The 25295-nt window shown below is 43.7% G+C and overlaps 2 protein-coding genes and 1 pseudogene across 2 annotated transcripts; 2 read left to right on the forward strand and 1 right to left on the reverse strand.

The window, feature by feature from the left end:
* The first annotated feature begins 316 nt into the window (after positions 1-316).
* Positions 317-1024, forward strand: LOC147574852 (interferon alpha-like). The gene has a single exon (XM_086684692.1). The coding sequence runs from the start codon at positions 332-334 to the stop codon at positions 914-916; it is 585 nt and encodes a 194-aa protein (XP_086540818.1). The 5' UTR covers positions 317-331; the 3' UTR covers positions 917-1024.
* Positions 1025-7757: 6733 nt separating this feature from the next.
* On the forward strand, positions 7758-8378 carry LOC147574853 (interferon omega-1-like). The gene has a single exon (XM_086684693.1). The coding sequence runs from the start codon at positions 7788-7790 to the stop codon at positions 8376-8378; it is 591 nt and encodes a 196-aa protein (XP_086540819.1). The 5' UTR covers positions 7758-7787.
* Positions 8379-12339: 3961 nt separating this feature from the next.
* Positions 12340-14017, reverse strand: LOC147574854 (ubiquitin-conjugating enzyme E2 variant 1 pseudogene; annotated as a pseudogene).
* Between the last annotated feature and the right edge of the window lie 11278 nt (positions 14018-25295).

Below are 25295 nucleotides of genomic sequence, written 5' to 3' on the forward strand. Positions count from 1 at the left end.
ATATACAGTACATAATTACACATAATGTGTATCTGTGTTATTAAATTTTCTTAGAAGGTTCAGTTAGATAAATAGGTACAAAACTCTGGAGGCAAGAAAGAGGTAATGATGAAAAAAAAAAGGTTGTGGAACCCATGCTCTAAACCCAAGTAGAAGGTGCATAAAGGAAAGCAAAAACAGAAGTAGAAAGTAAGGACAACGTTCAGAAAGTGAAAACTGCTATGTTCCCTACTTAAGCCACACGCACAAGGGAAGATGTTCAGAGGACCTAGAGCCACGGGTCACAGAGTCGCCCACCCCAGCCAGGCCAACAGCATCTGCAAGATCCCCAATGGCGCTGCCCTCTTCCTTCTTGGTGGCCCTGGTGGCGCTGGGCTGCCACTCCGTCTGCTCTCTGGGCTGTGACCTGCCTCAGACCCACGGCCTGCTGAACAGGAGGGCCTTGGCGCTCCTGGGACAAATGAGGAGACTCTCTGCCAGCTCCTGCCAGAAGGACAGAAATGACTTCGCCTTCCCCCAGGACGTGTTTGGTGGAGACCGGTCCCACAAGGCCCAAGCCCTCTCTGTGGTGCACGTGACGAACCAGAAGATCTTCCACTTCTTCTGCACAGAGGCGTCCTCGTCTGCTGCTTGGAACACCACCCTCCTGGAGGAATTCTGCACGGGACTTGATCGGCAGCTGACCCGCCTGGAAGCCTGTGTCGTGCAGGAGGCGGGGGAGGGAGAGGCTCCCCTCACGAACGAGGACGTTCATCCCGAGGACTCCATCCTGAGGAACTACTTCCAAAGACTCTCCCTCTATCTGCAAGAGAAGAAATACAGCCCTTGTGCCTGGGAGATCGTCAGAGCAGAAATCATGAGATCCTTGTATTATTCATCAATAGCCTTGCAGAAAAGATTAAGGAGCGAGAAATGAGACCTGTTCAACATGGAAATGATTCTCACTGACTCATCACACCACACTTTCCACCTGTCCTGCCATGTCAAAGACTGTCATTTCTCCATTCTGCTGTGACATGAATGGAATCAATTTGTCCAATGTTTTCAGGAGTATTAAATGACATCATGTCAACTCTACAAGCACTAGCCACTTATCAATGACCATGCTGATGTCTATTTATCTATTTATCTATTTATCTATTTAACTATTTGTAAGATCAAATTTTTTCATATAATATGTGCACATTTACATTGTGATAATATAATAAAATGTATTGTTTATATTTTGTCAATTTAGTGTTTGTTTTTTGTTTATTCAATTTTACTATAGGAAGTGTGTTTAAAAAGAAATCCAGGCCTAATTTTGTAACTTGATTTAAAAATGGATGGCAAAGGGTGCCTGGGTGGCTCAGTCAGTTGAGCGTCCAACTTTGGCTCAGGTCATGATCTCGCGGTTTGTGAGTTTGAGTCCTGTGTCGGGCTCTGTGCTGATAGCTGGGAGCCTGGAGCCTGCTTCAGAATCTGTGTCTCTCTCTCTCTCTCCCCTCCTCCACTCACACGCTGTCTCTCTCTCCTTCAAAAAAATAAATAAATAAATAAACATTAAAAAAAACAGATGGCAAAATGCATTTACCTATTATATTATGTTAACATCAGAAGTAGCAACTGACTTCCTATAAGACAAGTTGTACTTTGCCCCGAGGATATAGGACCTAACAAATACAGTTTCTTTTTTTTGTTTTAATTTTTTTTAACATTTATTTATTTTGGAGAGTCAGAGACAGAGCACAAGTCTGGGAGGGGCAGAGAGAGGAGATACGGAATCCGTAGCAGGCTCCAGGCTCCGAGCTGTCAGCACAGAGCCCGACGTGGGGCTCAAATTCGCAAACTGTGAGATCATGACCTGAGCCAAAGTCGGACGCTTAAGGGACTGAGCCACCGAGGCGTCCCACAGATACAGTTTCTAATGTCTTTATCTTTCATTTTTCTAGGGATAGATCTAAAAACAATAACCAGGAGCACCTGGGTCGCTCAGTCAGTTAAACATCTGACTCTTGATTTGGGCTCAGGTCATGATCTCACGGTTTGTGAGATGAAACCCCGTGTCGGGCTCTGGGCCGGAAGCATGGAGCCTGCTTGGGATCCTTTGTCTCCCTCTCTCTGTGCCCCTCCCCTGCTCATGCTTTCTCTCTCTCTCTCAGAATAAATAAATAAACATTAAAAATAATAAAAACAATAATCATACTTAATGTTATAATGAAGAAGGCAAATAAGTGAATTCTCTCACCTGGTGCTAGAACGAAGTATGTCAAGAAATAAAAATAAAAGCTGCCCATCTCTACAGTTGACTGGGAGACATCGGAGTGCAAATTACCATTGTTAGAGGACAAGTGAGCTTGCATTTTACAAGTAACGCCATGCCTAGCGGTCCATATGTGACAATGGGAAGCCAGAAACAGAGGTGGACATGGGGGGAGACAGTGTAGTGTGAGAAAAAGACATAAACTGGATTCTAAGGATCCTCAAGCAGTCAAGGGAGGAGAGAGAAGAGACACAAAGGATACACAAGTATACTGACCATTCAGTAGAAGGATAACAAGAGAGGATGGTGAGGAGCGTATTTGAGGAAATACATTGTGCTTAGAAGAGTGTCAGTGGATTCATGGACGATGTGGATTTAATTGCCTGCTACATCAGAAAAATAGATACCATCGGTGACCTCCATGAGAGCTGGCTTGGTGGAATTAATAAGCAGAAACCACACCGGAGTGGATGGAAGCCTTAATAAGAGAAGTTAGTGCCTCTGAAGTGGAGAAGACAGCGTGGGATCTGGAAAATGTTGTGGGGTAGTTTTTCTGTGCGTCGTTCTGCCTTTTATGCCATATGGTTTCCTCTGGGTGATTTCATGAAATTGATGCACTGGCATGTTAATGTGTTTAATATTGCATTTATTTTGATTCATGATTTACTTAATTACTTTCAATGGTTTATCCTTAGTTATTACTACCTTGTATATCAGCAAGGCTCTTATGTTACTCACCGGTAATTTTCCCTAATTTTGTAACTACCACAATCATTGGTGGATCCCAAAATAGCAAAATTATTATGGACATAAAGACAGACAGATTTTCTTAAAATGAAAGTGGGAAGCTGGGTCAGGCATTCTCTTTGTTAATGCTTAAGGCAAAGAAAAATTTAGTTAAAATCAGCTGAAAATACAACACGAAGAAGGAAAATCCATAGAGCACAAGAGCGTCGTATATAATTCAGGAGTAGTTATAGTGGAATATTATGGGGGCGCCTGGGTGGCTCAGTTGGTTAAGAGTCTGACTTCAGCTCAGGTCATGATCTCGCGGTGTGTGAGTTCGAGCCTCACGTTGGGCTCTGTGCTGACAGCTCAGAGCCTGGAACCTGCTTCGGATTCTGTGTCTCCCTCCCTCTCTCTTCCCCTCCCCCGTTCACACTCTGTCTCTCTTTCTCTCTCAAAAACAAATAAACATTAAAAAAAACCTTATGATAGTAGAATATTATGCATGAAGTCATGCACATGAAAGGCACCGAGCATTGCATCTTCCTGAGAGTAATGACTAAAAACATGGCCTGTATTTTCCTAGTTTTCTTCAGACAGCTATATATGAGAATAGTGTTTGTCTCTTTCTACACAATTCTTAGCAAGCTTTCCTGTCCTTCCTTGCACTAACTGACCATCAAAGGAGGCAGCCTAAAAAACCAGAATTCTATCGTGAATTCTAGAGATGGCTGACTGATTCATTCCTCATTTCGAAAAAGTGTCGTATTTATATTCAGTGATGAAACGGTGGCTTGTGTTAATATCTGAGCGTCGAGAATAAACATCTAGGTGGAAGTTCAGAAGAACATGATGTTTCTTTAATATTCTGGCACCTGCCCCTCCCCCAGCATTCCAGGACACTTTCCCCTGCCCTATGGGTTTCCTCCCTGTCCCAGACGGAAGTTCCCACACACCGTGGTCGCTCACTCCCTTGACCTGTCAGCCTATTTCTGTTCCCGTTGCGGTCTCAGCTTAAAGTTTCCCTTAAGAGCAGCACATCACAAGTAGAAAGCAAAAACCAAATGAAACGTCTAGGTTTTGCAGAAACACCTGCAAGAGAGACTTTCTTTGAATTTCTATTGAATGTGATGTAATAGCAACTGAGGCTAAAAGGAAACAGAAAGCGGGATCCCTTTGAAGGGTGGGCGAATGAAGCTCCTTTCAGGGAAGACCGCCCCCTGGTGGCCATGTGCTACTGGGGCAGCGACCAAAACTGGGGGAAGGGTTTGGGATGCATGCAGAAATTCGACTTCTTCCTGAAATTGTCCCTTGAAGCTACGACTTAAAGGACTCAAATATTCAAAATATTAAATATTCAAAAGTTTTGGAGAACTTAGCTGCAGGGCCAGAGGCGCTGGCCAGGGGATTGAGCCCCACCCGCCAACTTTCCATCCCCAGGCACTTCTGGCCAACCTGACAGGGGACACGGAGGAGGCAGGGCCTGTTGCCAGGTGCCCACTGATGGGCTTGGCAAGATCACTTGCAGCAGCAGCGGAAGCAGCCAACGTTCTCCAGCTTCAGAAGTCAGAGTGTGCATCGGGCCATAGCTTCACCCTCTGCCGGCTGATTGCTGGGCTGCGGAGGTCAAGGCCCCCAGATGTCCAGTCCAGCACAGAAACACAAAACTCGGGGAACCCTGCCCACACATCTACACCCAGGTGCTCATCCGTGCCTGTGTTTGGGCATGACTACGTTCTGATTACAGGTGCAGGAGGCTCGTTTCTTCAAAAAACCACAGCTGCACATCTGAAAACGTAAAGGTGTCGAAAGTCCGCAGCCACTGGGGAACATGGAAGGAGAAGAGAAATGTAAAAGGGTCCGTGGGATCAGTGACATGTCCTCAGGGGGTGGAACAACACCAAAGGGCAGCATTGAGGCCAGGCTCTCCAGATTCTTCAGTTCCGGACCCTGAGAAGATTCAAGTGGACCTTGGGAGCACAGACTTCTCCTGTGTGGACGTGGCCAATAGCAGTGTCCCCAGCAGGGGTGGCGATGACATCACAGCAGCCTGCAGGGTATTGGAAGGGAGGGGGGGCTACTCCAGTGCCAGATGCAAACTTCTGTCTCAACTGGCAGAAAAATCTACTGCCTTATGACTATTTAAAAGGGATTTTGTCAACTTGTCCTTAGAATGTCAAGTCAGTCCATTTAGGTGTCTCATACCACAGCCCCTGTTGCCGTCCAAAACATAGACAACAACCCTTTGGCATCTGAAGTGGAATTTGGAATCCTTGATCACCTCACCCTCCCTGCCATACTGATTTCATGCCCTAGCCTTTCCTGGTTCTGAATTCCAGTGTCCATTTCTATCCTTCATTCCCTTAAGAGGTGCTTCCAGACAAGTCATTATCTCAATTCTCCTTACGGTTTTGACCTTGGATCTTTCGTCCCATCAGGATAATTTATTCCTCCAGATGTATATTCTCTCTAAACCGTTGTATAAACGACTGTGATCCCAATGGGTCCATTGAGAAGACTGAATTCATAATTTCAAAGATCTTAGAATAGTTAGCATCCAGTCAACCCCGGTGTTGTCATCATAAAACATCATCATCATTATTATGCAGATGAAGAGCAGAATCTTTTAGGACCATCCAATTCCCTTCCTCAGGGCAATACTGCCATTGAGTGAGTGGCTTTCTTAACGAGGTAGCGTGCTCGGGCAAGGCAAATATCTGCGATCCTGATCCTTCCACACGGGGTTAGCAGGTGGGGTCTGCTTGCCAGTCTCTTGCGAGCCGGTTGATGCGACCCCTGTCGTCTCTCCTCAGAGCTGATCATATGTGGATTAAGTGAAAGTAAAATCAGGTGGCTGGTCTTGCAGAGCTGAGGGCCGTCCATGGATCCAGGAGTTGGTCTTCTCTGAGCCTCTGGCTGACACAGCTCTTTTGCTGATTTGGGGGAACTCAGGGTGGCCTTCGTTCTCTCTGCCAGAACTCCCAGTCCCCGGTTCTGCTGCACCGAATCGTGCTCACTTACATTTTGTCAGCAGAAAGGTCACTTCTTTCACTTTCGTGACATTTGGACTTAACCTTTGTGAGGTTTTTGTTTGTTTGTTTGTTTTTTGCCCATGCAGAACTGTCATGTTTTGCTTTCTAGGAAAGTTGAAATGGGAAACAACACAACAGATGTTCTGAAAATGATAGAGAAAAATGGGGCAGCCCCTTGGCCTTTCTTTAACTTCCCTTTGTATTAACCTCAGGATGATGTAGAACACGACGCAGGAGGAGGAAGACAGACTATGTCACCACTGTGTAAAAACTAAGTTATTAGAATTCTTTTTGTTGTTATCTTCATTTATTTTAAAATGAAAGATCATGAATAAATAAAGGAAAAAAGACACTTCTCTCTGACATAACAGCCTCGGCCTCACCCCCTTCATTCTGAGCATGAGAGGGAGGAACAGACTAAGAAACTAAACAGAAATACCTAGACTGAATGAACACCCGAGAATCGCTAGTTTCTGTGCTGAAAGATTCCACTGAGAGACATCATCAGTGAGTCCCCTGAGCCCAGCTCAGAAGTTTTGAGTCTAACTAGTGTTCAATGATTGAAGTAAAAGATTGAACAATAAAAGCGATGGTGGCAAAATAAAAGTATTTGCTTACTAAAGGTGAAATGATTACAGTTGGGTCACTCCCCTCCTTAGAGGAAACAAACTTTTGCCCTTGGCATCTGAGAGCTGTTGACACTTTGATACCCGCTCTGGAGAGGAGGAGGTCAACACTGAGAGCTAGGGTCCCTCACACAAACACTCCAGGGGTGGAGGGAAGGAATAAGGGGCATTAACTCTTTTGCTAACAAAGAAACCAGTGCCTCCACAGCAGGGGAATTCTAATGTCCTCAGGACAAGGTGAGCCTGCCCTCAGGGAGTGAGTCCAGGAGAGGCTGGGTTGAGGACACTCAGTCACTCCAGTAGAGGTGATAACAACCTTGCGAGTGAGGGGTTTCTGAGAAAATAAAATGATCTGGGATTAGAATCTTCACAGCTACATGTCCCAGACCAGAACCGGGCTTCCTGCTGGGGACACTGGCACAGCCTGAGGAGCACTGTAGACGGGTTACAAAATGGCAGAAGGATAGTGTCTGTATTATTAGTCTTGACCCTGAGGCTCCAGTGAAGCATAACTGCATGGACCTGCATCAGTTATTTCTAGAATGAAGAGAAACATCCAAGAAACTCATTCACTTATCACCACAAGCCTCTAATGTGAATACAACAGTAATTAAAACCCAGTCCTGGTTCTAAAGAGCTTATTTACTGTACGTGGTCTGGTCAGAACCTAGCAAGATACAAAAACCCATAGGATTGAAGGATCCTGTCTCTGTATGAAGTAAAGAGGGTAAAAACCTAGTCCACGATCAAGGCCAAAGTTTCTTTCTAACACAAAGAGCAATGTTCATATATGAAAACATATATGTGAGCAGGTGTGTGTATGAGTACCTACATGCCTACATCACTCCAGTCTTTAGGACAAAGACGTTTCTCGTTTGGTTGATAAGTGTCCATTGGAATGGACATATCGGAAGTTTATCGGGAAATAAAGCTTCCATTGCCAACGTAGTATTTTAGATTGATGACATCTTCTTACACAATAAGGAGAATGCATAAATGAAAACAAAAAAAAGGAAGTAGAAGTGGAGAAGATGTTCAGAAAATGAAATTGTCCGCGTTGCCTATTTAAGAGCCATGCTTCGAGTTGGTCCTCAGAGAACCTCGGCCCGAGGTCCCCCAGCCGCCCAGCTCAGCCCGGCCAGCAGCCCCCTCGGCTTCCCCATGGCTCTCCTGCGCCCTCTGCTGACCGCCCTGGCGCTGCTCACCTGCCGCCCTGGAGGCTCTCTGGGCTGTGCCCTGCCTGGGAGCCACGCGCAGGTTAGCAGGGACAACTTGGTGCTCCTGGGCCAGATGCGGAGACTGTCCCCTTTCTTGTGCCTGCGGGCCAGAAAAGACTTCCGCTTCCCCCGGGAGATGCTGGAGGGCGGCCAGCTCCGGGAGGCCCAGGCCGCCGCCGCCGTCCTGCGGGAGCTGCTCCAGCAGACCTTCAACCTGTTGCACACGGAGCGCTCCTCGGCGGCCTGGAGCCCCGCGCCGCTGCACGGACTCCGCTCTGGCCTCCACCGGCAGCTGGAAGCCCTGGACGCCTGCTTGCTGCAGGCCACGGGCGAGGGAGAGCGCGCCCCGGAGATGCACGGCCCTGCCCTGGCCATCAAGAGGTACTTCCAGGACATCCGCGTCTACCTGGAGGACGAGGGATACAGTGACTGCGCCTGGGAAATTGTCAGACTGGAAATCATGAGAGCCTTGTCCTCCTCGGCGACCTTGCAAGACAGCTTGGCCATCAAGGATGGAGACCTGGGGTCACCTTGAAGTGATTCTCACTGCCTGACGTGCCACATCACCCCTGCACTATGCCTGCTCACTTCAAGAGACTCATTCCTGCTTTAGTAGAGAATTCATTGAATTTAACTCAACAAATACTTTGTGAATAGTATGAAGAAGATGTTTTAAAAAATTCAGCTTCAGGATTGTTAGTCTCTAAGAGATGACTTCTCTGATGCTTGGTTTCCCTTTTTTAAAAAAGTTATTTATTTATTTATTTATTTATTTGTATTCCTTCTTGCATCTATCGTATTTATAGAATTCAGAGGTTATATACAGTGAAATGTTCATCTTTAAATTGCATTAAAATTTACAAAACATATTTACCTTTCCGTGTTATTAAATTTGCATTTTGCTTTATATGTTACATACTTATCAAAGAGAACTTCTCGAATGTTTGTTTTAAAATCAAAATCCACATCATTGTAAATGATATTGAGGAACAGATGGTAAAATTTATTTACTCATTCATTCCATTCAGAGTATATGTCAAAACGGGAGTATCTAAATGACAAATGTGCAATTGTGGTCAAGGAACTAGAGGTCACCTGGGGTGCCTGGATGGCTCAGTCAGTAGAACTGCAACTCTTGATCTCAGGGTTGTGAGCTCAAGCTCCACGTTGGGCATGGACCTCACTTTTTAAAAAATGAAAGGGGCGCCTGGCTGGCTTAGTCTGTAAGGCGTGCAACTCTTGATTTCCGGTTTATAAATTGGAGGTGTAGATATTACTTAAAAAGCCAAATTATGGGAAAAGCCTAAATGTCCATCAGCAGATGAATGGATAAAGAAAATGCGGTATATATATATATATATATATATATATATGTATATGATGGAATACTACTTGACAATGAGAAAGAATGAAGTCATGCCATTTGCAGCAACATGGATGGAACTGGAAGGTATTATGCTGAGTGAAATAAGTCAGTCAGAGAAGGATAGATATCATGTTTTCACTCATATGTCGATCTTGAGAAACTTAACAGAAGACCATGGGGGAAGGAAAGGGGGAAAAATAGTTACAAACAGAAAGGGAGGCAGGCAAACCAAAAGGGACCCTAAATGCAGAGAACATTCTGAGGGTTGATGGGGGTGGGGGTGGGGAAGAGGGGGAAATGGGTGATGGGCATTGAGGAGGGCACTTGTTGGGATGAGCACTGGGTGTTGTATGTAAGTGATGAACCACGGGAATCTACCCCGGAGACCAAGAGCACACTTTACACGCTGTATGTTAGCCAATTTGACAATAAATTATATTTGAAAGAAGTAAAATCTTTTTAAAAAATGAAAAACAAAATCTAGAGGTCAATAAAGCACATACAGTTTCTGCTGTGTTGAAACTCAGCCTTATAGGGAAGGAGACATAAAAAACAGTACTAATGTTTATTTTATTTCAATTATGTTAAAAATTACAAAGGGAAGCAAAGGAAAATGATGTTCTTACACAAGAAGCTTTAGGTACAAAGGATGTTGGCAAGGAAGAGTGATATTAGATATCCTTTCTAAGGCGCCTGGGAGACACGTGAGTGCTGAAGTCTTACCTGCAGTTGGGAATGTGGGTCTGGAATTTACAAAAATGCCATGAGGGAGGTGTCGGTTTGGGATTCCTTACTGAGTATCTGGGAACGAGGCATGGGAATGAATGTGGTCACGTATAAGTAGAATGGACAATGAGATGTAGTCCTGCAGACCTTCAATGTTTAAAGGTCAGGCAGAGGAGAGTCTGGGAAGGGCATTGAGGCAGAGTGGCCAGTGCAGTTGGAAGGACACATGGGGACAAGACTTGACCATGAAGGGAATACGGGTCAGGGTGGTGCTTTGTAGGGCAGGTGTGGATGAACTGTCCCCATGGACCTGCAAACAGATGGGGCTGGTGGCCTTAGCATGGTTTTGGTTTAGTGGAATTAATGGGGCAGAGGCCAGATAGGAGTAGGTGGAAGAGAAAACACAAGAACGAGAATTAGGGATACCATGTATAGAAATTATCTTTATACGCTTGTTTGTGAAGTGGGGGGAGAGAAATAAGGTATTACTTCGAGGGAAACGTGGGTTACCATCTCTGTGTGTAAGAAATTGTCACAGTGGAAATCAGCAGGTGCTTCCTCTTCATTAACAAACTGGTAAAAAAAAAACAAACTAAGGGAAAAAGGAAGAGAAGTAAGCTCTCGTAAAACAACAACAAATGATTCGTACAAGTCCAGGTGGTCATGCATTTTAGAAGTTGCTCAAAAAACTGAAAACGGAAGCTTGGAATCAACAATAGTGGCCTTAATCAGAGAAATATGAATTCTGTTCAGCGATCAGTCTGACAGGTTTAAATTTATTTTTATGGATTTTAGCTTGCGCATGGTATTTATATTTTATAGAACAATATTCTCATTATAATGTATAACAACTTTGTTCTGTAAAAACACATGGAATTTCTCAAAAGTGATCAAAAGCGATGTGCTCAATTTCTATATCTAAGCCGATGCAAACACACACTGAAGAGAGGAGATGTTTTTTCTAGGAGAGATCTACACTAGAAACAGGAAATACCTGTATTTCCCAGACTGATTCTGGGGTCAAATCTCAGTGAGTCATTTTTGTTCAGGACCCATAGACACATTAAGTTCCTGGGAGGAGGGAGAGTCTCCGGGCACCTGACAGAAACTCTAGATCAAAATATTCTAGCTCTAAGAAAGCTTTAAGTCTATTATTGTCTCTATTTGAAGATGAGGATTGAACTCACTTAAAGGCAAAAATAGATTGGGGCTCTTGGGTGGCTCAGTCAGTTGAGCATCTGACTCTTGATTTCTGCTCAGGTCATAATCCCAGGGTCTTGGGATCAAGCCCTGTGTCGGGCTCCGTGCTGAGTGTGGAGCCAGCTTGAGGTTCTCTTTCTCTCTCTCTCTCTCACTCCCTCCCTCCCTCTCTCTCTCTCTTCCCCCCACCCCTCTCCCCTTCTCTCTCTCTCTCTCTAAAATAAATAAAATAAATAGATATTTTGACAACTCCAAGAATGTCATCACCACTTGAGAAGCTCCAAAGATGTAGCACCAAAGACATAGCACACAGACCGGCCTCCCTTCATGCTTTGAAAACTCAGAGAACATGTGCCGACTACTAGAAAAATCTCCCAGAGTATCTTCAGCATCTACAAGTAGTGGCCTTCAAAGGCATGTCAGTTCATCTACAGTGCCTAATCACCGCCACTCTTGCCAAGATCCGGATACTCTTGATTTGTTTGTAGTAAGTAATTAATTAGTTATAATAACATGCACAGGGGTGCCTGAGTGGCTCAGTTGGTTAAGTGTCCGACTTCTGCTCACGTAATGGTCTCATGGTTTGTGGCTTTGAGCCCCGTGTCGGGCTCGGGGCTGACAGCTCAGAGCCTGGAACCTGCTTCAGATTCTGTGTCTCCCTCTCTCTCTGCCCCTCCCCCACTTGCACTCTGTCTCTGTCTCTCTCTCTCTCTTTTTTTTTTTTAGAACACAATGAATCGCTTTTATTTCGGTATGCATCCACATCTCAGCATTTAGTGGTCCTGAACAGAAAAGTGGAAAAACGCAGCAATTTGCCAGGAAGCCAAGCCCGCCAATTTCGGGGATCCGCTGTGCACACCGAGTTCTTTTTCAGTCCCTGCTGAGGACCGTGAGAAACAGCAGCACCAAAACCAAAGTGTGCACCGAATTCAAGGTTCTTTTTGTTCCAGTTGCCACATTCCAAACTAGACCCAAATGGATTGCAAGATGACCACATGAGAACCCTGTGTAAAACTTTTTCAATTTTTAAAAGCAAAAGCGATTACAGGAAAAGAAAATTCATTCAGAGGGATTGTGTGTGCTTACAAGTGTCTTCTGTGGCCTTCTCCAAGTTTAACCACCAAGAACTTTGAGAGCTGGCAGGTGTGAGTACCCCCTGGTGACTGTTCTTTTCACTTTATCGAACCTGAGCTAAAAAACCGCATCAGCTGACGATGACAGCAGAGGGTGGCAGGGCTGGGGACCCAATATTCATTCCCAGGCTGGTGGAGAGTGAGTAAATGTGGTTCCAAAACTAAACGAGGGAAGTCAGAGACTCTTTCCAACCTTACCTGATGGCTTCTGGCCAAAGCAAGGAAGTACGGTGGAAAGTGTTGGGTGGTGATGGTACAAAGAGGGAGTTGAGGAGGAGGAAGGAAAAAAGCAGCAGCCCTCAATCAAGGTGGGGGAGAAGATACGGGGAGAGCCCTGAATTCCTCACCAAAGGCCAATTTCAGAGGGGAGCAGAGGGGGTTACAATCTATGCTTCGGCCAAGGGTGGTGGTGGAAAGTTAAGAAGGGACAATGGCCTGGGGGGGGTGTGGTGGGGGGCATCATTTAAGACTTAAAAAAAGCAGGGGTGCAGCTGGAGCACCCACACACACCCAGCAGTAGTCCCACAGGCTGTGACCTGAAACCCTCACACCTACTCTAGCAAGCCAACCCAAGCTGGAGGGCTGTTGCAGGGAGGGAAGGGGGGAGGGAGGGAGGCAGGGGGAGGAGAAAGGTAGAAGGCAGAGACCCCAGGCCATGTTATCAGCAGCGAGGTGATTGTGTGATGTGTCTTTTCACAGTTGAGTTAGATGTGCCCCACCAGTTATGATGGGAATCAATTTAAATATACCTTCTTGATCCCCGAAGTTCAACTATGTGGACAGTGGTTACACTTGACAGGATGATTTGTTATAGCACAACTTATGTATTTTAGATGGACAAAAAAATTAGTATCGTTTCCAGTATCTTAAGATAAATTGCCTTTGAATGGGAGCTTCCTTTCCAGTACTTTGAGGTCTACAAGACGTATCTAGAAAACTTACTACTGTGGAAAATGAAGAGTGCTTAAATCGAATGGGAGGGGGGTAGGGGGAGGGCCTGTGGTTTTTCTTTTTGATTAATTGCTGTAACACTGTCCTTCGGGCGGCTGAGGGAGTTTCTTTTCTTTTTTTTTTTTTTTTTTAATTTTTTTTTCAACGTTTTTATTTATTTTTGGGACAGAGAGAGACAGAGCATGAACGGGGGAGGGGCAGAGAGAGAAGGAGACACAGAACCGGAAACAGGCTCCAGGCTCCGAGCCATCAGCCCAGAGCCCGACGCGGGGCTCGAACTCACGGACCGCGAGATCGTGACCTGGCTGAAGTCGGACGCTTAACCGACTGCGCCACCCAGGCGCCCCCGGCTGAGGGAGTTTCATGTTTTCTTTAGACATCATTAGGTGCCGGAGCTCTTGCAGGACGACTTTGATGCTATATGAATTCTGCCATTTTGCTAGCACTGATATGGCTCTTGGGTCCACCACTCCATTAATATTAATTTTTGTTACAAATCTTACAAAGGGGGGTGCTTCTGGGTATTTAGGTCCACATTCTATTTTAAGGCTGTATATTTGGTTTTCATAAATTGTTCTCGGAGGCCCAATTATCATCCCTGTCCATCTTGTAAGTGTCATGTCTTCGTCATCTTCTAGACCCCAGCTAACTGTGCCATCTCCTACTCCTTTCTGGCCTTCTTCCAGTTCTTCCAACAGTCGAAAGTCACGAGGGACTTTTACTCCCGAGCCCGTGGTGGCTGCCATCTTGCGTCGCTGTCGCTCCTGTCTCTGTCTCTCTCAAAAAAAAAAAAACATTAAAAATTATAAAATGAAATGTGTCAACATTTGGATGGACGATATAATTCAGTGAACCAATAATTTCCAAATGACCAAAATCATGCAGAGGTAAGAGACTTATTGAAAGAGGGGGCACCTCGCTGGGTCTGTTGGTTAAGCATCTGACTTTGGCTCAGGTCATGATCTCACAGCTCATGAGTTCAAGCCCCGCGTCAGGTTCTATGCTGACAGCTCAGAGCCTGGAGCCTGCTTGGGATTCTGTGTCTTCCTCTCTCTTTGCCCCTTCCCCGCTTGTGCACGTGCGCTCTCTCTCTCTAAAAAAAAAACAAAAACAAAAACAAAAACAAAATACAAAAAACAAAACACATGCACATAAAAAAATACAAAGGGGAGAAAAGCTTATTAGACAGCAACAGAAACAAATTACTAACAGGGGGAAATTCATTCACTGTATTTCTTATCTCAGGGACTCTCTCTAAAGAAAATCCTGCATTTGTGTGATTGATTGTTTTTCCTGTGTGCTAAGGATGATATATTGTATAGAAAGGGAAGCAGAACTGGAACGGGGCTAAAGCAAACCACTGGGCTTTTATACTGGACAGGAGGGAACATTTTGGGCGAAGAGGTAGGAAGAATGGATCCAGGAGACCAAGGGCATGCTGGGCGTGCTCACCTGTGCCCTGGGCAGGAGATCCAGCACCCAAGGGTGAAGAACCCTATGTTTATCTTTTTCCTTGAACTAAAATAAGGTGACCTTCCAAGGTTGGTGTTGATACATACAGAATGTAAGATATTTCTTGAGGTACATTTGTAATTATTAGCTCAAAGAAGGTGTATGCATGTAGGCAGAGGGGATGACAGAAAAAAATGGGGTAAACTTTAAGCCTGGTGGAAGAAGTAAAATTTGCAAGGATTGTAAATTATGAGTTAATGCTGACTTATTTATTTATTTATTTATTTATTTATTTTTAATGTTTATTTATTTTGGGGACAGAGAGAGACAGAGCATGAATGGGGGAGGGGCAGAGAGAGAGGGAGACACAGAATCGGAAGCAGGCTCCAGGCTCTGAGCCCTCAGCCCAGAGCCTGACGCGGGGCTCGAACTCACGGACCGCGAGATCGTGACCTGAGCTGAAGTCGGACGCTTAACCGACTGAGCCACCCAGGCGCCCCAATACTGACTTTTTTAAATTAAAATTCACACAGAGCACATTTCTGGTTGATGACTGAATTTTGATTTAAAGAATATTTTGATTTCTGAGTCTTACACTTTCCCCATGTAATAAGATAAAGTAGATGAGTCAATAGTGATTATACTTTCCTTCTCCCCAGCCTCCTTGTCCATACTCCCCAAGCTGTTGACTGGATTTTGGCTGAAATAAGTCAAAGAATGATAAGACCCCATTTTTATTGTAACAGTTTTGGGAACATGGCCCAGTAAACAGTTGCATATGCTTTTAGAGACAAGAGCTAGAAAAGGAGACTATGCATAATAAAACAGCACAGCCTGAGTCACAGACCTGGGGAGCTCTCATCTGATGTACATCGATCTTATTCTGATATTGCTTCTTATTTAAACTATTCCTTTGGTCATATCCACAAAAGAAAGATGGGAATATGTTCAGACAAGCTGAGATTTTAGGAAGCACTACAAAATAGCACACGTGTTTATAGTCACATCCATCCTAAGTGGGAAAATGCTTCATATAGGAGAACAACCTGCAGAAAGAAGGTGCTGGAGAATAGGGGATGTAGTCATGGCCATCTGACTGTGCAGATGGTCAACAAATAACCTTGGCTGAAACGTGTGGAGCACTGGGAGAATCTGGGTTCACTGATCCAGAAGCTATTCTGTGTCATTCACACATGTGTGCTTGTGTGTGTGTGTGTGTGTGTGTGTGTGTGAACTAGATGAAACCTACTGAGCTAAAGTGGCAAAGATCCTAGAGTCTTCAAGGAAATAGTGTACAAAAAGTACTTAGAAAACTAAGACTTTGTCAGCTTTATTTGTGTTTGGGTATGTTACATGGTTCCTTTTTCCTGCCTTTGAAAAATGTTACTTTCTTAAGGCTTGAAGATATGGTACTCTTTAGAAAATGGCATGGAGAAGACTCTATTGAATTCCACCGTTGGTTGTGAATGCTTAAAATCGAGTTGAAATGTCGTAGTTCTGAAAACTTTTGAATGACGTAATGGGCAAAACAATGGAAATCTGAATTACAGTGAGATCAAGTTATTTCCGCTCTGATTATTTGATGATGTATATACATCAAGTTTTCCAGGCTGTTTTTCATTTTTGGTTTGTTTTCCTTTTAAGGGGAGAATTTCACAAAGTTTCCACCTGATAGCAATTTTCCCGGAATGTATGTAGGCAGGGATTTTCAATTCGAACCACTAGAGGACAGAATAGTATCAGTCACTAGAGAGGCTGCTCAGTGTGTCAATAAAAAACAAAGTAATTCTAGGTATTCATACGTCTTACTGCATCTGGTTAATTAACGTAGCACCAGGCTATGTTCATCCTTAACGACCACAGCTAGTGCTTTGTTGTTGTTGTCATTGTTGTTGTCTTTTGTTTTTACCAGCATTCAGCCATTCAAATATGCTTCTTACTTCTTAGCAAGTGATACCAGGTGATAAAGTTATTAAAATCAGGATGGGAAAAATTACCCCCAATTCCCTTAAAAGCCAATTATATTGGATGGTGTGATGCAGTCAGATTAGACAGTAAATAACAACACAGAACTGGTGTTAGGCTGACATCATCATTTTAAAGCCTGCCTTTCCCCTTTGTTTTGCATTATTTATTTATTCTAGATTCCCATAAATATATTTGCTATTTAAATAAAATGACAGTTGGAACATTTTTGTACACATTGTTTATAAGCTAGTTATCACAATCAATAATGTGATCAGTAACATGGGTTTTCAAACCAACTTGTGAAAATTAATAAAAAGAAACCTCAATAAAATGGAGTCAGGAGGTTGGGCAGGGGGAACACTCCTGCCTTGCCAGCCCTACCAATCAAAGTCAGTTGCGAATCCAACCGGAAGACATGGGCCTTGCGAGCCAATATTACTTTACTATTGGCAATAGTCCAGCCAGTGAGAGACAGTCACAATTCAGCCAATGGGAAGCCACTATACTTTGACCTCCTAGTTTACTCCAATGGACTTTTTGTTTACAACAGCTACCCTCCCCAGCAACCCCACTCTCCCACTTTTCTCTATAAAAGAACATTTCCTCTTTTTTTTCCCAAACTTGTCTACTGTTTTGCTATACCTTACTGTGCCTGATTGCAATTCTGTGCTATTCCCAAACAAACCCATCGATTGCTGGCAAAAATTTAGCAGTTTTATTTAAAAAAAAATTTTTTTTAACATTTTATTTATTTTTGAGACAGAGAGAGACAGAGCATGAACGGGGGAGGGGCAGAGAGAGAGGGAGACACAGAATCGGAAGCAGGCTCCAGGCTCCGAGCCATCAGCCCAGAGTCTGATGCGGGGCTCGAACTCATGAACCGCGAGATCGTGACCTGAGCTGAAGTGGGACGCCCAACCGACTGAGCCACCCAGGTGCCCCTAACAGTTTTATTTTTTAAGGCTAACAAACTACTGGCAAAAATTCAGAACAATCTATTCCTATTTAACATGAGTCTGGATGCAGGTGAATATTCTTTACCCAAGTGAATTTAATGGCTATTACAGTATTCTATAAAATGGAGGGCCCATTGTTTATTTATCTAATCCTTTATAATAGCACATTATTATGGCTATTCTTTCTGCAGGTTGTTCTCCTATACGAAGCATTTTCTCACTTAGGATGGATGTGGCTATAAACACATGTGCTATTTCGTAGTGTTTCCTAAAATCTCAGCTTGTCTGAACATATTCCCATCTTTCTTTTGTGGCTATGACCAAAGGAATAGTTTAAATAAGAAGCAATATCAGAATAAGATCGATGTACATCAGATGAGAGCAATCATCTTTTATATAAATAATGCTGCAATAAAAAATTGGGCACATATTTGGACAGGTGTAGTTCTGTAATATAAATATCTAGAACTGCATTTTCTGGGTTCAGTGGTTCAAAAATTTTGGTAGATTTTACCAAATTAATCGCCCATGTTTGAGAATTATACACCTCTACTGTGTATAGGTATGTGCTCTTACCCCAATCATCACCAAACCATCTTGTTTATCGGATTTTTTATTTATATAAATGATCGCCAGGGAGGCTGGTTTTTTGATATATGTATATTATCTACTTGTAGCTCTATCTGTTTTTGTAATTGGCACTGAGTTGTTAAACTTTTCTGAGTCCTTTTTATATTGAAAATGTTAGCATCAATCATATGTTTCAAGATTTTTTTTCGTACATCTTTAAATTTCTTGATAGTTCTTTATCGGGCCGACTTAAAAAAAAATCACATATTAAAATGTGTTGTTCTTTTCTTTTCTGGCCTTGGGTTTTCATATCACTCAGAAGAACTTTCCCATCTGAAAATTAAAAAATATTTTCAAATTTTATTTTGATTTCATTATTTTTTTAATTTGAGCCAAGGAGGGGCAGAGGGAGAGAGAGAATCTTAAGGGGGCTCCACACCCAGCACGGACCCCAATGTGGGGCTTGATCTCACAACTGTGAGATCATGACGTGAGCCGAAATCAAGAGTCAGACGCCTAACTGACTGAGCCACCAGGGCACCCCTAACGCTTTTTACATACATGGTTTTTTCCCTCGTATTTAACAGGGTTTTTTTCCTTTCATATATTTATACCCATAACCGTTCAGTGACTTAGCAACTTTTATTGTACTCACGTAACAGCTGGGTGGTCTTATAGAGGCAGTGACATGCTCCTGGCCACAGAGCCCTGTATGTCAAAGCTGCCATCGAAACCCAGATGATTTCCCTTTACAGCCAACCTGCTCATTTCCTTTTATCCCTTAAACATCAAATTTCATTTTGCGTATTATGGGAGATTTGAAATCTCATTTTTTTTTTGTCCCAAAGAGACTATTTTCCCAACAACGTTAATTGAATCAGTCAACCTTTCCTTATTTATTTCGAAAACAACCATTATTCTATTATCAGTCCTCATTTATACGTATCTGCCAGGGATCCTAAAGCAATTGTATTTGTTTTTGTTCCAGTATCAACTTTAAAAATTCCAATTTCTAAAATTGTTTTTAAGTAGAGGTTACATATGTGTCAACAAAAAAAAATACCCTTTTTTGCCAAGATATATGAAAATCCAATTCAAATTATTATCGGAAAGCGTAACTCCTTCCCAGGCTTTTCCATCTGGATTCTGCTCACCCATCCTGCACCCTATTCCCCCAGCCTCTGCACCGTGGAACCTCTTAGGATTCTCCTTTTACCTCTCTTTCTAAATCTAAATTTGAAGAGGGGATCTCTCCTCAAATCATCTCTAACTACATGGAATGTTTGCCTTTTTTCTGATCCCTGCCCCTGCTCTGCTGGATCCATTCTTCTATCCATCTCACAATTATTTTCTTCCTATATATTATAAAAATTGCTTTCTATTGTTTTCTGGAGATCATTCCACTTCTGCATCACTTTCTACACTTTTATATATGCATATAATGGACCATGACAAAAGACCCCCAGACCAAGCAGACAGAGGCACAATCTTCCTTACAGGGTACCTGAGAGGAAGAAGCTGTGAATACACATGCATTTGCTTTTTGTTTTGCTCCTATGAATATTTCAATGCGTGTGACGATCGCTTGTATAATATATTTAAATACAAAACCAAATCAGGACTTAAGAGTTGATGAGGGAGGAGGGTGTAGGGGGTCTCCTGATGATTCTGACCCACAGGCACCATGGAATGGCACTGCTCAGGATGCTTGAGGAAAGATAGCAACATCTTGGTTCCCTTGTGTTCAGAGGACGTGGCATGGGCCCCAGTTTCTGTGGCTCGATCTCTGCTCTTGAGAACAGATCCTCTGAGTGTTAGATCCTCTGAGTTAGCATTAATAAGTATCACTTTTCAACCCAGGGGCTACCAAACCATATCGCTTGTGTGGGCACCGGATATGTTCAACACTTCCACATGGAGAGACGCTGCATCGCCTTCTTCCTTTCCTCAATTTTCCTTATTCTCTTAACTTTTCAGCAGGTTTTTTCATGGAAAGATAGCACCTGCTGATTTCACCCTGACATCCTCCCAGGCCAGGGGCTGTATTCTTTTGCTTTCAACAGAGAGGCTTATTCCTTGGGAAATTCTCTTAATTCCCACTGTTAGTGCCTCACTGCTCAGGAGGGGAACTTCTTTTTTCTCCTCCCTCGCCCCTACTACGGCCACCTGCTGATGAAGGGTCACCTGCTGATGAACCCCGGGGAGGAGTTGCTCCATCCGGGTCTCGTCCCAAATAACAGGAGATCCTCTGTGCCGCGAGGCTGAAAACCTGCTGGCACCTCACGTGAAGGATACGATGGCTTGGTCTTTTGTCAGTGCCTGGCTCTCTTCCATCAGCTACTGAGGGACTCGGAAGGTCCCTCCTATTCTCTGGGAGTGACAGAAGCAAAATTCTCATTTGGTACAGAAGTGTTAAGACCCCCTTCCTGTTCAAATTCTACCCTCAAGTCTGAACCCCGCCCAGGAAGCAAGTGGGGCTGGAGCAGAGTTAGGACCCAGGTAGGGGTGTATCTATCTCTCGAAAAACATGTTTTTATTGGGTCTGAGTTTCACAGTTTATTGGATGTATATCCAGCATTTGTTTCATCATCTGAATTGCCTCAACATATGTACATACTGTATTATATTTTACATTTTTTCTTAAGTAGGGAAGATACCTAATTTGAGCCTAAAATAGCACTGCCTTTGGATTCACACCAGCAGGCATTTACATCAGGGGTCTTAGAGTGGGCTCACATTTACATTAGATGACAAGGAACATCCTAAGAAGAACCCATTCTGAGGAAGAAGAAAGTTAATTCACAACCTGGTCCAATTCTCATTACCCAGCTTGGGAATAGAAAGTCAATTCTGATAAAGCCATGATGATGACACCAGGATCACCCTTGGCCTCTCCCGAAAATGCTGTATCTAAATGATGTGAAAGAGAAGGACAGTTGGTGTTTTATTGTTCTTGTTGTATTCGTTTACTTTTAATATGTCAGGCATTTGTTGCACACAGCAACCTGAGAGAGATGCTTTAGGGAAAGAAATCTTTCCTCCAGAACTGAGCCCTCTACCCATGTGTGTATAACGCGCATGTAGTTTTTGATGTCTAAGGCCTCAGATATGGGCCCAAGTGGTCCAAGGAACTTTGCGTCTAGAACTTAGAGATGAATCTGCTGGGGAGATCTCTAACATCCTTTCTGCACAGGACCCTTGATTGTGTATCTTCTGAGACAATCTCCCTGTAGAAGGCTACGGCTGAAACCCTAAAATATCCGAACACCTCTCTTTGCCCTTCTAATTTCAACTCATGGTAGAAATCTGCCCAGCCAGGGGCGCCTGGATGGCTCGGTCGGTGAGCGTCCGACTTGGGCTCAGGTCATGATCTCACGGTCGGTGAGTTCGAGCCCCATGTCGAGCTCTGTGCTGACAGCTCAGAGCCTGGAGCCTGTTTCGGATTCTGTGTCTCCCTCTCTCTGCCCCCTCCCCTGTTCATGCCCTGTCTCTCTCTGTCTCAAAAATAAATAGACGTTAAAAAAAAAAAAAAAAAAAAAAAGAAATCCACCCAGCCAGAGGGATTTTGAGGACAATTTTGTTGGTTTATTTATTTCAGTTCCTGAAACCCACCCACCCACAGAGAATGCATCCTCTTTCTCCCCCAACCCTCAGTAGGCACAAATGGGTCCTTCAAGGTATTTCTCGTGTAATCCCATAATTTGCTCTGGAAGTATGCTTATTTTCGTCCCAGTTCCATTGAGCATCTTTCCTTCCTCCCAAGGAATGAGAATAAATGAGGAGCTGTTACTACACAAATTCCACTATACTGAATAATATACCAGCTAAGAATCCAATTTTTAGCGCTCTCAAACTAACTCCCTTTTGATCATAAATATTTTTATCCACATTGATAACCGCTTTGTTCATCTGGCGTGAGCCCAAATGAATTTCTGTTATTTGGAATAATTAAAGTCTCTCCCAGGGAAATATTTTATTTATTACAAGGCGAATACGGAAACTTGGAATAAATTTCACTACAACAAGGCACACTTAGATCTCTTATGTAGAAAAAGTCACATGATTTATGGGTCAAGGGTAACCTTGTTCTTTGTTCTCCTCAAACCTTGCTCCACCCTTCCCAACAGGTACACATCTCCACCTTCAGTGACTAAAACGTGTCTGACCAGGTTTCAATACTTCCAAGAAGATGGATTCTTCTCGCATTGAAGGTAAAACCATGGAACCATTTTTGTGTTATGATCATTTCCCTGCATCACTGTAATGTGACTCTGGCTACTTGTCTCTAGATACTACATGCTGGCTATCTTCTGCTTACCCATAATATTTCAAGTGTACAAGCCAAAGAAATAAGGACATTTTCCATCAAATCTCTACTAATAGTGGGTGGAAAACTAATTCACCCACTTTGGACAGTAACAAGACAAGTGCTTTTTTTTTTTTTTTTTTAAATTTTTTTTTTCAACGTTTGTTTATTTTTGGGACAGAGAGAGACAGAGCATGAATGGGGGAGGGGCAGAGAGAGAGGGAGACACAGAATCGGAAACAGGCTCCAGGCTCTGAGCCATCAGCCCAGAGCCCGACACGGGGCTCGAACTCACGGACCGCGAGATTGTGACCTGGCTGAAGTCGGACGCTTAACCGACTGCGCCACCCAGGCGCCCCGACAAGTGCTTTTTGAATACAACAATGGGAGGAGTGCTACACTCCATACAACTATAAAAGTGAGCCATTTACACTATTCTCATGTATTGTTTTATGTATATCTGCTATATTCAGTGTTTCTTAAACTGCACCAAAAATAGGAAACACTCAAGTTGGTGTCAGTGGTTTCTATATTACTCGGCGGTTGAAAGTGTGACTAATGGTCACCGGCAGACAGCGACTGAAGGGCCATGAAGAGCGGGTTCAGGAAAGGATTTTTCTCAGGTGAGCAGAACAATTAGTTGGGAGAGGGGCTCCCACCGGCACTTCTGTCCTACATGTCATGTCTTATTGTGCTCTTACCATACAAAGATGAAAACCACCCTGTCATTAGAGAAAGAAAGATACTTCATTTTTTAGTGCACGAAGTCGCTTACCCAAGTTGTCCATCCCGGAAGAGTAGAGAAACTGAAAAACAAAAGTAAGAATATGACCTCTTAGCAGACACATAAACAAGACTTCCTCATCTGTAGGTAGAGTGTCTCCTTACGTGTATAACTGGCCATGACGATATGGTACTTATCTCTCTGTTTCTCTCTCTTTGTTAATGCTGCATTTAAAAAAATTTATTTATTTATTTTTATTTGAGAGAGAGAGAGCACACACAAGCAGGGGAGAGGGGCAGAGGGAGAGACAGAGATAATCCCAAGCAGGCCCTGCACTGAGCGCAGAGCCTGATGAAGGGCTCCATCCCGTGACCCTGGGGTCATGACCTGAGCCAAAATCAAGAGTCAGACGCTCAACCAACTGAGACATCCTGGTGCCCCCCCCCCCCCCCCCCCCCGTTAATGCTGCACTTTAAATTGCCTTACTCATTCAGTATTTACATTGTCCTTTATGTGTTCAGGAGTGTGCTAGGCAAAGAGTTCAGAAGCCATTTCCCCACCATGAAGTAGGTCATACCTTAGTTGAGAGAGTACTAACCCATCATTGTACAGTGTGGTCTGGGACGTGATAAAAGTTGTGCTCTGGAGGGGCAGATAGATTTAGACAGATTGGACTCTGAGGGCTTTCTGTGAAAAATTTTAAGGAGTCATAAAGAGCAAGAATGAGATATTAGCACATATTAGGAAGCGAATCTGTACACGGCCAAGGCAATAGAATGTGAGTTTGGGTTTTCTGTGGCCCCAGATAGAAGGTCTGTGTGTTATGCTTTTGGAGGTCAGGTGCTGAGAAAGCAGACTCTGAGACAAAAAGTGCCATGTGAGGAGTTTAGTAGGGAGTGCTATGGGCTCCACGCATGTGAGAAGAGCAGGCAGGACGAGGAACGGAGGAAAACCCGAGCTACTGTGCAGTCACAGTGTGGCTTTGGTCAAAACCCGGTGGACGAAGGGGCTCTGAGACTGCAATGACCCTTCAGGGGTGGAGTGAGGGGTCTGAGCCTTTATCCCTCCACATCCAGTCCTTGCATAGAGGGGAGAAAACTGGGGCTAAATGACTCATTTCAGCCAAAGGCAATTCCAAGAATGACTCCCAAGTCTCTGTATTTACCAAACATCTACATTTCCCAACAGAAGAGATTACTGAACCATCTGCCATCTTCCACCTTGGAATCCTCTGTCTTTCACAAGTTTGATTTCCCTGTGTTCACACCATAATCTTCATCCAATCGGATATTGTTATGGTTGCAGTTTTGATGTCACACGATCATAGGCATGAGGAACACACACGGTTACAGAAACAAAACTTGGGTTGGATCATCTTCCTGAAGAGACAGTTACTGTCACCTGGCGTATTAGAGTCTTTACATCCAGCTTCTTTAAGAAGGAGAAAGACCATTGAATCTGTTGCTGTGAAAAGGCAGTGATAGAAAAAAGAAAAAAAAAACTATCCTTACCAACTATCTCCCACCTGAGAGGCTCACTTCTCTCTAGGTATTATGGGAAAATATGAGATCAGTAACCTCAAAGAGACCATGTCTTCAGCTGTTAACAGTCTACCAAGGCTATCAAGAAACAGAGGCATGGGCTGTAATGTGGAGTCCGAGGACCAAAAGCATCAAAATCATCTAGAAATTGTTAGAAATGCAAATACTCAGTCCCCACTGTAAGACTTAGTGGATCAGAAACACTGGGGTGAAGCCATGCCCCCTGTATTTTAACAAGCCCTCCAGATGACTCTGATACACACTGGAGATGGGGCTTCATTTAGTGCAGGTGATAAGTATCTTGAGCCAAATCTCTACAAGAAGCCATATTTAGGGGAGCCTGGGTGGTGCAGTCAGTGGGGCATCCGACCTCAGCTCAGGTCATGATCTCACGGTTTGTGAGTTCAAGTCCCACGTTGGGCTCTGGGCTGACTGTGTGGAGCCTGCTTGGGATTCTCTCTCTCCCCCTCCCTCTGCCCCTCTCCTGCTCATATGTGCTCCCTCTCTCAAAATAAATAAAGTTTAATAAAAGAAAATAATATTCAAAAATATGAGAATG

This window comes from Puma concolor, chromosome D4 (assembly GCF_028749965.1).
Source record: "Puma concolor isolate L17-30 chromosome D4, mPumCon1.1.hap2, whole genome shotgun sequence".
NCBI classification, from domain to species: domain Eukaryota; kingdom Metazoa; phylum Chordata; class Mammalia; order Carnivora; family Felidae; genus Puma; species Puma concolor.

Excerpts from the sequence above, each read along its gene's own strand:
- LOC147574852 (XM_086684692.1), top strand. The coding sequence starts at position 332 with ATGGCGCTGCCCTCTTCCTTCTTGGTGGCCCTGGTGGCGCTGGGCTGC.
- LOC147574853 (XM_086684693.1), top strand. The coding sequence starts at position 7,788 with ATGGCTCTCCTGCGCCCTCTGCTGACCGCCCTGGCGCTGCTCACCTGC.